The sequence below is a fragment of the Triticum aestivum genome, chromosome 5A, assembly GCF_018294505.1.
Source record: "Triticum aestivum cultivar Chinese Spring chromosome 5A, IWGSC CS RefSeq v2.1, whole genome shotgun sequence".
Taxonomy (NCBI): domain Eukaryota; kingdom Viridiplantae; phylum Streptophyta; class Magnoliopsida; order Poales; family Poaceae; genus Triticum; species Triticum aestivum.
Genome location: NC_057806.1, coordinates 548095178 through 548107432, shown reverse-complemented (window position 1 = coordinate 548107432; position 12255 = coordinate 548095178). Strand labels below are relative to the sequence as shown.

Below are 12255 nucleotides of genomic sequence, written 5' to 3'. Positions count from 1 at the left end.
AAATATTAGGGAAAGTACTTTTATTACCCCTCATTATAATATTCAATAAACTCCAAAAGTTTCAAATCCTAGTCAAAATTTAGTCGTCTTTAGGTGGTCTACGGACCTGAATGAAATTTTGTTACTTCTGGTTTTTTTGTACTGCCATGCAAAGATCCGAAGTTTTCCCCTAAAAAAGTATTTTTAATATAATATTCGTGTTTTTTTGGCAAAGCGTCTTTTTTTGTTGAGACAATTATCCGTTTTAAGGGCTGGTGGTAACTAATGAAGACCATGAGGCCACCGTCCATCCAGTTTGTAGCCCAGCACGCATCGCGCTACCACATCCTGGTCTGGCCTGGCCCGGTCAAAACAAACAAAAACAAAAAGGCGCTTCTGGAGGGTCCTCTCCGCAATAATCCTCCAAACCAAAGCAGAGCAGAGCAAAGCAATCCCCCGGTTGAAGGATGACGACGGCGGCGCGGCCGACGTGGGCGCCGGCCAAGGGCGGGAACGAGCAGGGGGGCACGCGCATCTTCGGTCCCTCCGGGAAGTACTCGTCCCGCGACCTCGCCGCCCACACCTCCCTCAAGCCCAGGTAGGCAACTTCAAATTCAACAATCGTCTTCCCCTACCCGCGCTCCGATCCCGATTCCGATTCCGCGCCCTCGCTCGTGGTTCGAATCGCCCGCCTCGTCTGGTTCCGCGCCCACGCCGTCCGTCGTTGGGATTGGGGCCGGGGAAAGGGTGCTAGGGTTCGTCGGCCTCGGAGACATGCTCTCCAGATCTCCGCACCGTAGGATTGCTGGCGACGTCGCTAGCAACCTCGTGTACCGCCAGCGATGTGTGTAGTGCTTCTGCATCTGTTGTTTGGGGCCTGAATTGGGCCCTGCCGCTAATCGCGTGTGAATGGATGGATGCACCACCTGCCGTTTGGTTTGGTTTGGTTGGTGTTAGGGGTCACCTGGATCAGGTCAATTCCAACCCAATAAACCCAGGTAGGTAGTACCTGTTTGCTGCAACGACCGACACAATTAGTTACTGTAGTTGTCAACCAACATATATGTAGTAACGTGAGCGAGTCTGTTTACGTGCACTAACCTGGGATAGTCGAACAAAATGTAGCTGTTCGCAATGTTCATCCTACATACAACAAACACCTATTTTGTCTGCTCCGGCAGGCTCCATCAAGAGAGTGAATCCGGAAGCAAATGGCTTATCATGCTTCATATGTTCCTCATCGTGGGGTAGGTTTATTAGTTAACCATAATCAGTAAAAAGGGCAGCCCGGTGCACGTAGCTCCCGCTTGCGCAGGGTTAGGGGAAGGATCCGAGCCTTTCCTTGCGTTTCTGCAAGAGGCTGTTTCCAGGATTCGACCCATGACCTCATAGGCAACAGCTTTACCGCTGCGCCAAGGCTCCCCTTCTTAACCATAGTCAGTAACTAACACTATATGGCCGAACTGTTGCATCAGGCTTCACACGATTAATAATTTATTTCTTGCCCCTGTCAACCATGAATGATATTAGCTGATAGTTTATATATATTTTTTCTTACTATCTTCCTCTCAATACTCGCCCCCTCTTGTGTGCAGAAAAGAGGGCCAGCAAACTCAAGAGGAGGTACAGAAGAGGAATCTCAGGGACGAACTTGAGGAGCGTGAGCGCAAGCACTTCTCATCCAAGGATAAGTCCTATGTTGGTAATACCTCTGGGCCCATCTATGCTTTCTTTGTCATTTTGTGCAAATAGTGCTTTGACATATCCTTTCTTCCGTGATGTTTGTCTTTCGTTGTTTCCTTGTACCTGTGAGTCATGATTGATTAGTTCAACCTCTTTTTTCTCGCAGATGAGAGGGACCGACGAAAAAGTTCGAGCCTGCTCTTAGAAGGTTGGTGATAACCTTAAAGCTTTAGCAAAGTCTGTTTAATGTTGTTTATTTTCAAGGCAGCATAATGATTTACTTTGTTCTTCTGGTAACCACATTCACAGGTTCAAAACGGGATGAGGATAAGATAGTTCCACGTGAAATTGATGCAGATGACTCTGACGTGGAGCTCAAAAGTGATGATGAAAGGTCTGTGTAGTTAGTTCTTGCTCTTATCAATCACACCTGTTCAAAATGCTGACCAGACTCTACTTGCTGTTTGCACTTGCATGGATGGGATTAACTGATACATCTTCTAACTGCATGAATAAATTGTATTGTGGACTTGGGCCGGCTGAAACTGTTCAATATGTGTTAGTTATCTAGCATAAACTTTGTTATTGGGTGTGATATGTTTATGTTTACAACAATACATGTGGTAAAATAGCAAAAAAGAATAATGCAGCAATTGTCCCGATATTTTTTTGGGACAGAGCTGTTTATCTGGGCCCAGATTTGTAGTTCAGCTGATTATCTCAACTTATTCTATGTCTTACTCATCAAATTGAAACTTTTATTCAGCGATGATGACGACGATGACGATGACACTGAGGCACTCATGGCAGAGCTCGAAAGGATTAAAAAAGAAAGAGCTGAGGACAGGTTTAGAAAGGTTTGTTGTTTTCTTCGCTGTATTATCATTTTGAGGTGCTCTTCTTCTTTAGGTTTAGAGAATTAATGTGAAGTCCCGTCTGTTTGCTGCAGGAGCGTCAGCAAGCAGAAGAAGAGGCCAAGATGAAGGAGGCTGAGCTGATGCGAGGAAACCCACTGATCAATATGAATAACTCTGGCTCCTTCAATGTGAAGAGAAGGTTAAGACAGTGATGCCTTGGTGCCCTTGTTTTTAACGAAAGAATGCTGCCATGCTTTATCCTGAGCTTAATCCTGTTCATATATGTGTGTTGTCGCAGGTGGGATGATGATGTTGTATTCAAGAACCAAGCTCGTGGAGAGACTAAGACACCGAAACGGTTCATCAACGACACCATCAGAAGTGATTTTCACCGCAAGTTTCTGCATAGGTACATGAAATGATGCTGCTTTATGCTTTATGTTGTCTGGACTGTATGCATGCTGGAAGAGGAGCCTGTGATGTTTCTGAATTCTGAAGATCAATTTGTACGACATAACTGTAACATATATGTTACCTGTACGGTGATATGTTTACCCTGTTCCTAAGAGTAAAGAAAAGAACCCACTGCTTGTGTTTTACTGATGCTTTGCCGTGACCTCAGGATCTTTCTGTTAGTATTTACTACTCTCTCCGTCCCATATTAATTGTCGCTTAAACAGATGTATCTATTTCAGTGACAGTTAATATGGGACGGAGGGAGTATTTGAATTCTTTCAGACCCACTTTGACCTGGAAAATATGCATATTTGTGGTGTACTCTCAGTTTGTGTGACCGCCCAGCAGTGTCTTGGAAAATGCTTATGTTTTTAGCTGAATTCATTTAGTGCTTGAAACACCAATTTTCTGGTCGGCCTTCTCTTGGGAAAATGATTTTAACTGAATTAGCAGCCAAGGTTCCTTCTCTATTTGATTGCCAGTGAGAGTTTAGCCGAGCAAATTGGCAGGTTACCCTTTGCCTCTGTTTCTCATGGCATTGGAGTCGTTGTACTGCTTGGAGGTTGACATCCTGGTTCTCCATTGTTGGCTGGCCACTTTTTCCATGGCTGGTTGGGAGGGGCTAAGGATAACATTTATTTTCTCTCCTTGTTTAATTGCCGAGTGAGTTCTGCTTGCATGGTTGCATCTGCTGTATTCTTACTTTTGCAGAATCTGCTGTCTTGATTTTGTCGATTGATGTTGAGGTAATGTTGCTTGTTATCAAATTCAAATGAAGTAGGTAGCATATTTTCCTTATAACATTTTCTCTGTTCTACTTTGGATTTTTCTTTTGTTACACGCAAATTGAACTTCTATTTGCGTGCTGCCCCCTAAGGGGAAAAAGGTCTTACGTGAGCCTGCAATCGAAGTTATGTTCTTGATTTGTTTCTTGCTGTCTGGTTACTGCCTGATTTGTGATTAGTGTAGAAGTAGTTAAGAGTTTTAGCCGAGGAAAATGGCAGGTTACCTTATGCCTCAGTTTCTCATGGCATCTGGGTCGTTGTGCTGCTCGGAGACCCATCACTCCTGGTTCTTCACACTGTTGCTGGCTACTTAATTACCTTGGGGCTGGTGAGTGAGGCTAGGTCTAGGTGGACATATTCTCTTTGTTTGCATTAGTAAGTTGTCCTCCTTGCTCTGCAGTTTTCCTGTTGTCCTGTGATTGAGATCTGTTTTTGTTACCATGGCTGAAGTTATCTGCTGTTTTTTTCAATTTCGTCGGTTGTTATGCTCAGGTTATTGCTATCTACTACGTACTACTTTGTCGCTCCTCCTGATCATGTTTTTCTTTCCATTTATTTTTTGGTTTGTTGGACACTTGGTTAGTTGGTTAATTTCTGATTAGACTAGACTGAAGTTGTGGGATTTCATGTGAGCAAAATGGCAGGTTGCCCGCCTTTGTTTCCCATGGCATTGGAGTCGTTGTGCTGCTCGGAAATCCACCACTCCTAGCTCTCCACTGTCCATGCCCACTCCACTATGGGTTTGGTCGAGAGGCTAGGGTAATATTAATTTCCTCTTTTCATTGTGTTGAGTTGATTCTGCGTGTATTAATTCGTGTTGGACCAAGATCAAGATCGAGGTGCTGTTAATTCTGTTGTTCTTGTTGATTGAGACAGTCGCTTGTTATCAAATGCAGTTGATCCTGTTCTTTCCTGGTCCGCCTACCATCTTCAGCTGCCTGCCTGCAAATCAAACTGAAAGAATACTTGCTGCTCCGGTTGCACTATTTCGTTGCACCCGTTCTTGCTGCTGCATTCATATGGTGCAATCAACCCTGTCCCTGAAGAGATTGGGCCGTATTGTCCATAGATCAAATTAGGATGAAATGAATGCACACGATGGTGATACTCTAACCCCGTTCCGAAGGCAGAACAGCAGTTTGACTGCTCCTGTAGTTGTTATACAATTAATTTTTGTTTAGATTAGTCGCATAATGTTAACCGCATCACAAAGAAACTAAGTAAAATCACTCTACACAAGTGCAGTTAGTGTTTGCTCCCTGTTGAACATCCAGGAGCGGCTGTTAGCCTTTTGAACAGACCGGGCCGCCTTTGTTTGGCAGAGTATCTGCTGGGATTAGAAATGCCAAGACCCATATTATCCTCTATGATATATGCTGGAGCAATGAAGGGCGGTGGGATGTTGGTTTTGTCCCTGTGAACCATCCATGCGTGTGATGAAGACGATGAAATTTTAGTCTTTGTTTTATTTTCTTAACGATGATTAGTTAATGGTTTTACTAATTATGATGGTTGATGGTGATGTTCTTTTGCTCTGTGTTTGTGCCAACTTGTAAAAGCTACGTTTGGATTCTATCATGTACTCCCTCTGTTCTTAAATACAAGTCTTTTTAGAGATTTTAATATGAATTACAGATGGATGTATATAGACGTAGTTTAGAGTGTAGATTGACTCAATTTGCTTCATATTTAGTCCTTATTCGAATCTCTAAAAAAACTTATATTTAGGAACGGAGGGAGTAATATAAGAGGGATTATGCTTGCTAGATGTTTGGTACTGTATTAATTAATGATAATGGAACAGGGAGGTTCGGTGAGTGCTCATTATTTATTTTTTGGAGAAAAAGTTCCGTCATTTGAGGTAATTGGGTGAAGTTCTTCAGATGCTAATAACCTTCAAAGATAACCAAGATGGGAGGTTTCCATTACAACACCAAGCAAGTTAAATAATAACCAACATGTTGACCAAAGCACGGCAAGAAACGAGAGTATTTCTTCTGCTTACATAAAATCTGAGTCAAAATAAACGAAACCCACCAAAGTCACAGCTGGTGCAATTCATCTGATGCTCACAGGATTGAGTTGTGATTCCAAAAAGAAACATAAGGTGGGAGAAAGAAACATTACGCGATTGAGTTCATACATTATGTTTCACAGACTAACTACGAAAAAAGAAACATTAGGTGATGAGAAAAAGGAGCCTCAACACTAAGTTTCAGGCATGGCATGTCAGCAGGAAAAGGTACATAATATTCATAACAAGAAACCAATGCGCCATCCGCCCGCCGGTCCCCATCTACCGTCCAGGAGAATGCGCACCCACCGGCATCCGGTTGCCATCTTACAGCAGACAAGCGTTTCCGAAACAAACTAACTGGGCGCCCAATGCCCCCAATCTAGCATGTATGTTTCTGAGTCTCTATTAGGCACCCGATGTTAGTTCATGGCCCCAGTCTTCCTCATCATCCAGAATCCTCCTAGTGATGAAAAGTAATATCCAGGAATGGCGGTCTACAGTATAACAGCAACTTCATTTGCGTTGCTTAAACTTGTCGTCGCCCTCGTAATCCGAACCCTCATCGTCATCGTCTGACTCCTCCACCTGCTTAGGCACTGCTTCGCTATTGGGTTCCTCGCCACCACCGCTTGGTTTGGCCCGCTTTTCATTCTTACGCTGCTTCTTCTTTTGGCGCTTCAGGCGCTTCTTGGATGTTCGCTCCTCGGCTGCTTTCAGCCTTTCGTCCCTCCGCAGATTGAACTCGGCCACCTGCTTCCTCTTTTCGTAATCAGTCTCCATCCTCGTTATACGGTCCTGTTCCCTTCTCCTCATTTGCCGATACTGTCAAAACAAGAGTGCTTACAGTTAGTTAAACCATCAGATTATTAACTACCAGTGTGTTTCCATTCAAGTTCTCAAAACTATCCATGTCATGAAACTTGAGAAAACTGGAGCTAGCTAGATTTGTACATACAAAAAACTAGTAAATTAGTTGAGAACACATCAAGAAAAAGTTTGCTCTAGCTCTGTGAATGCTGGAACAGGAGGAACCAAATACAAACATCATGATTTTCCGCTGCTCTCATGTTACCCAAGAATACTGGTGAAGAAACATGGACAAAATATGACTTGAATTTATTATTATCACAATTCTCAAAGAAAGCAGAATTTGAATGAACTTGTGTACAGTCTCAGCAACACAATCTCCACTATGATAACCTTTGTCCCACCCAGTTACTGACGGTGATTGTATGCATCAATCTGAACCCACACACAAGTCAATAGCAGTTCTAAAGTTAAGCTAGGATCGTGCCCACAAGCCAACAGCAGTACTTCATTTTAATAACTCAAATGAAGAGTTATAAGTGGCAAAACACTAAATCTTCTCCTGGTAGGCTGATAGCAATTCGATCTGGCCTCCGTTCTATTGCAGCACTCATAAGCCACTGGAACTTCTGATTATCATGTGATGGTGCCTATGATCGCAGCTAAGCCACAAATACAAAGATCTTGTATCTGATCCCTTCTCTTATATCACATCATAACTTAATAGACCTTCACATTTTATCAAACAGTGGTCATTCGTCAGCCTTTTAACCTCCCATTTGATTAAGTGATGCAGCAAAACATATTCTTTTCATTTATATTCAATGATGTTACCTTAATATCCACAGCAACTTGCATTCTAGAGATTCATGAATCGAGCAAATTTTAAGCGTCTTATTGTTTTGGTATAGTCAACTGCATAACAGCATACACAAAATTTACTCAAGTGTTTTCTACTGTCAGTATTCTTAAGAACATCGACAGGTAAAGGGACTTCTGTAAATGCATTTTTTAACGCAAGCACAATGTGTTTTCTTCCTATATAGACACCAGAACTATTTAGAATCAATAATTCATGTTCAGATGAACCATAGACCCAAAATTTCCTTTAAGACAAAGTTCAATAAAATGGCAACTTCACCAAAACATTGAACCATCTACTCAAGTGCTAATTGACAAATAAATCTCATCATAGCCATAATGTAGAGTTATGTGTGAGTCCTATCCGCATAATAAGGAAAAGAAAAAAATGGTTCACCCTGACACTCATTTTAGCTGAATTCTCCACTTGTACGAGGGTGGGAGAGAGAAAGAGTACCTGGTGGAAGTCGCCAGAGCCAGAACCAGCAGAGGACCCAGAGGTGTTGCTGGCACGGACAGGGACATTGTCCATGATGCGCTTCAGCTTCACCTCTATGTCCTCCACATCCTCCCGTAGCTTGACCCCTCCTGAGCTCTTTCCTCCACCCTCCACCAGCACCAGCTGCTTTCCACTGTCACCAACAGCAGCCTTTGCCACTAGTTCACCACCAGAAGCCCTTGCCGGTGGTGGTGCCATTGGGACTAGCTGCTGCATATTGCCATCCTTACCAGGATCTGACATTGTTGATACTAGCTCCACCTGTGGATCTGCCTAGATAGAACAGAGTGTTAAAGCATGAGCTAAGGATAGGAATTTTCACTTCAAAGTTTATGTGGGACATGTTCTTTTATGCAATTGAAATTCCTAGTTGTCTTTGGGGGCTACAGAAGATAACAGATGCCATAATGGACCTGGAAATAGCAAGAATAGATTGATGACTGGGAGGGAGCAATGTACTGAACATAACAAAATCTAAGTATCAAATGAGTGTACAGTAACAACTAATACGTTTCCATCCTCCAACCTCGTGAAAAATGGAATAATTTGTTCTGGCTAGTACAGCCAGCAAATACACATTAAGACATGGACCATGTCCAACGCAGATGAAGCAGGTACCCTCTCCTAATGTACCTAAGATGTGACCCTACCTATCTGTCCCCTGAGCCTTGTTACATCTGGACTAGAAGTAAACTATATGTGGCAATGAAATTCAAGATCCCTGGTTTCTACTAATTTATAACTGCAATTGCATCCAGCAAGCACAAGATTTGCAGCGTGGTGCACAATTAGAGAGGAGAGGCATCACATTAACCAGGCAAAGCATCCCTAATTCAACTTGATTCAAGTTCACATGCTGGCTAAATGAGAAGCGCAAGGCCTGAGGGATTCCTAAACTACTTATTCAGAAAGAAAACGAGCTTCTATCAGAGCAGTCAGGTCAGGCCGCCACCACCTGAGGGATGGCCTGAAGCAACCCGGAGAGAAAAGAATCATAGAGTGTTAGGGCTTTCGTACCGCCGAGAAGATAAATCAGGCTGAATGGATCCCCTGCCCAGTCCAGTGCAGCTGAGCAGAGAGAGGCGCGGCCCCTGGGAGGAGGAGGCTGCAGCTGGTCACCGCCGCGGACGGGATGGGATCGATGAGCTCAAGATGTGGACGCGGTGGGGAACGCGGCGGAGGCCCGCCGGTGGGGGCGTGGAGGAGGGCGACGGGCGGCGGCTGGTTGGAGGACGACGGATAGGAGGACCCAACCAACAGGAAAGAGGAGGCAGGGGCGGAGAGCCAGAATCAAAGGTAGCCAAATGGCCCGGGACGTTTACAATTGGGCCGTGCCAGGGCACGAGTGCCCGTTTCTGCCAAATGACGCACACTCCTCCCCTCTTCACATTTGGGCTCGGCCCAGTTACTTCTTTATCTCCTCTTCCAGACCCCCCGCGCCAGCTAACTCGTAGACAATAGATGCTATATGGCCCGGCCCATGTAGGTTTCTTTACACCGGTTTCAGGAACCTTCTAGAAGGTTTCACCCTTTTTTAGGCGGTTTTCTCTGGGTTTTTCAGGTTGGGTTTTGTTTTTCCTTTTCAAATACATGAACTTTTCTAAAATTTGTGAACATTTTTGAAATTATTATTTTTTTCAAATTCATGAACTTTTTCCCAATTCATGAACTTTTTTCAAATCCAAGAAGTTTTTCCAATTCACGATTTTTTTTAAAAAAATGGCGAATCTTTCCCAAATCCACATTTTTTTTCAAATTCATGATTTTTAAAATTTGTGAACCTTTTCCCAAATCAAGGAATTCGGGTGTGTTGGGTCGGCCCACGCAAGGAGGCGCATGAGCGCCAGTTGAGAAACTTAGTGCTTAAGGCGCCGAACATGAGCCCTCATCTATCGATAATGAACGAGTAAAAATGTGCAACTTGAATTATTTTATTTGACAACTTGATGTCTGGATTGTAATATTTATATTTGAACTATTGTTGCATTTGAATATTTGCACTGCTTGAAGAATTATTTATGCTATATATCTATAGTTATTTTGAGTGTTGCGGACATAGAGAAAAGAAAATAGAGGCGGACATTTGGTGCACAAGGTTGGATGACCGGCTTTTGTATCAGTGTTCGCAGACGCGTCCATGGACGTTAGTGTCTGATTTAAGGTATGCCATTGAAGATGCCCTAATGCATGAAAAAACATCATCTGATTTTGCTATTTTGGTCATCCATGAGGTGGTAGGGGGGGTGTGAGGGCAGATTCAGTTCTAAATTTCTAATTTATGTTCTTTTTGTTGTTGCTTGGGCAAATCCATATGAGCGAGAAGATGGGAAAAGGGCTAGTTTTGCCTAGGCTACAGGTCGAGCAGGAGAAGAAGAAGCCAGCACAGAAGTTTACCCCGAGGGGCCTTCGAGGGAAAGTACGCTCCATATTACTAGCATCTCCAACAGTTTATGTAAAAAACTCCTCATAAAATGTACACATAATTTAGAGAAGTTGTCTCGTGATGTATTTTCTCGGTTCCCGTAAACTTCTTCCCCTAAAATCTACTCCCTCCAATCCAAAGTAAGTGCCACAACTTGAACTGGGGTTAGTTCAAAAATGCGACACTTGTTATGGATTGGAGGTAGTATTTTTTTTTTCTGTTTCCCATTTAACAAGCATACAAATGGAACATGCATGCCGGGGGGGGGCTCATTGGAGACACAGTCGATTACAGCGGGTGTTGCTTGTGGTGGTTGCTCGTTGGAGCCTAGGAGGCGGCGTTAGGGGTCTTCAATGTCCGACCAGCGAGTGTAGGTGGAGGCAGCAACGGGATGGAGTAGCACCAACACAGTGCTTGGTCGGAGATGGCGTGTGTGGGGGCGCAACAATAATCCGTGGTTGCGCGACAGTGCACGCGGGGAAAGGGGGTGGGCAGTTGGGCCGGTGCGGGAGGCGGCTGGGCGGTTCGTTGGGGCTGCAACCGGTACATCCAAACAACGACAGGGTGGTGTGGGGAGGCGCAGCCGGTCTTTGGACAGACACCTAGTCGGCGGGGCGGTGTGGGTGGACGTGCCCGGTTCCTCCGACCGACGTCGGTGGGGGTGGTGGTGGGATGAGGCAGGGATGAACACGAACTTAAAGGCGCCCTTAAACTTCAGCGGTTGCATCATATCAAAGTTTTTTTATTTAAAACGAAACTTTATTCATTAGACATAATTAGTACATCGAATTACAATTTCATTTAAAGGCTCCTCAAGCCAATTCGAAGTTAAAGAAAATCTAGCTAATCTAGCAAGTTCATGTGTTACTTTATTTGCGTCTAGCTCTATTACAATGTTTGAATCTAGTCATGATAAAATCATATGCATAGTGAAAAGCAGTCATTGAAAATTGCGGCCGCCAAACCCGTAGATTGTCCTCCGTCCTGCATGGTCTCAATCACATCCAGATTATCTGAGTTGATGATTAATCGATTGTACCCCGCCCTTTGCGCTAATGTTAGTTTAAATTTGAGAGCTAAAGCTTCTACCATCAGAACATCCATGCAATGGTCGATCTTTTCATTTCCTCCTGCAATAAACCTACCTTTGTCGTCTGGTAAGATTGCCCCCATCCTGCCCTTCAGCATGTGATAGTCAAAAAATGCGTCAACATTGAGTTTCACGAAACCCCTAGAGGACAATACAAACCTTCCTTTTTTATGGACGCCTTTGAAGATGTGCACGATATCAAAGTTTACTGGAAGATCTTCGCTCCATAGGTGGAGGGTTTTTTGTGGAGATTATGTAGTATCACGTAAAAAAATTACGCGTATAGGAACCGTTGGAGAGCTTTTTTTTTTATTCAATCTTTAAACCACAATTATTTTACATACTTTCATTTTTAAATCGTACTCCCTTCGTTCCATAATGTAAAATGTTTAGGTTATTTTACGGTTATGAAACCATTGGAGATGCTCTTTGTATAGGTTTCAACCAACAAAAGAGTTTGTATCGGTTCCGATTTCAACGACCCGTCTGTATCAACAGTGCTTCTGCCGGCGTTCGTCCAAGATGAAAATCCGTTGCCGGACGCCGCTCGACATCGACAGCCATGGCCTCGCAGCTAGAGCCACCTTCTGCGTCGCTGGCGCCGGCGAAGTATGGCCCGGCGGCTACCACCACCGCCATCACCGCTATAGCTGATGATCTCCTCCGCGAGATCTTCCTCCGTCTCCCTTCCCTACCGAGCCTCGTCCGCGCCGCCCTCGCCTGCCGCACCTTCCTCCGCGCCGTCCGTTCGTCCTCCGCCTTCCGCCGCCGCTTCCTGGCGCTCCACCCCCCCCCTCCC

At 44.2% G+C, this 12255-nt stretch overlaps 2 protein-coding genes across 3 annotated transcripts; one reads left to right on the top strand and one right to left on the bottom strand.

Moving 5' to 3' along the window:
• Positions 1-308: 308 nt before the first annotated feature.
• Positions 309-3118, top strand: LOC123104670 (protein CWC15 homolog). Its single transcript, XM_044526552.1, has 7 exons — positions 309-577; positions 1575-1681; positions 1829-1870; positions 1972-2056; positions 2429-2519; positions 2612-2718; positions 2818-3118. Exons 1-7 carry the CDS (start codon positions 447-449, stop codon positions 2939-2941), a joined length of 687 nt encoding a protein of 228 aa, XP_044382487.1. The 5' UTR covers positions 309-446; the 3' UTR covers positions 2942-3118.
• A 2871-nt stretch (positions 3119-5989) lies between these two features.
• On the bottom strand, positions 5990-9239 carry LOC123104668 (PRKR-interacting protein 1 homolog). Of its 2 annotated transcripts, none has more exons than XM_044526550.1 (3): positions 8962-9239; positions 7903-8213; positions 5990-6599 (listed from the first exon to the last, which is right to left on the bottom strand). In XM_044526550.1, exons 2-3 carry the CDS (start codon positions 8185-8187, stop codon positions 6291-6293), a joined length of 594 nt encoding a protein of 197 aa, XP_044382485.1. In that variant the 5' UTR covers positions 8188-8213; positions 8962-9239; the 3' UTR covers positions 5990-6290. The 2 variants fall into 2 exon arrangements, with proteins under 2 accessions (XP_044382485.1, XP_044382486.1); XM_044526551.1 differs by having other exon boundaries at positions 7903-8217; positions 8962-9219.
• Between the last annotated feature and the right edge of the window lie 3016 nt (positions 9240-12255).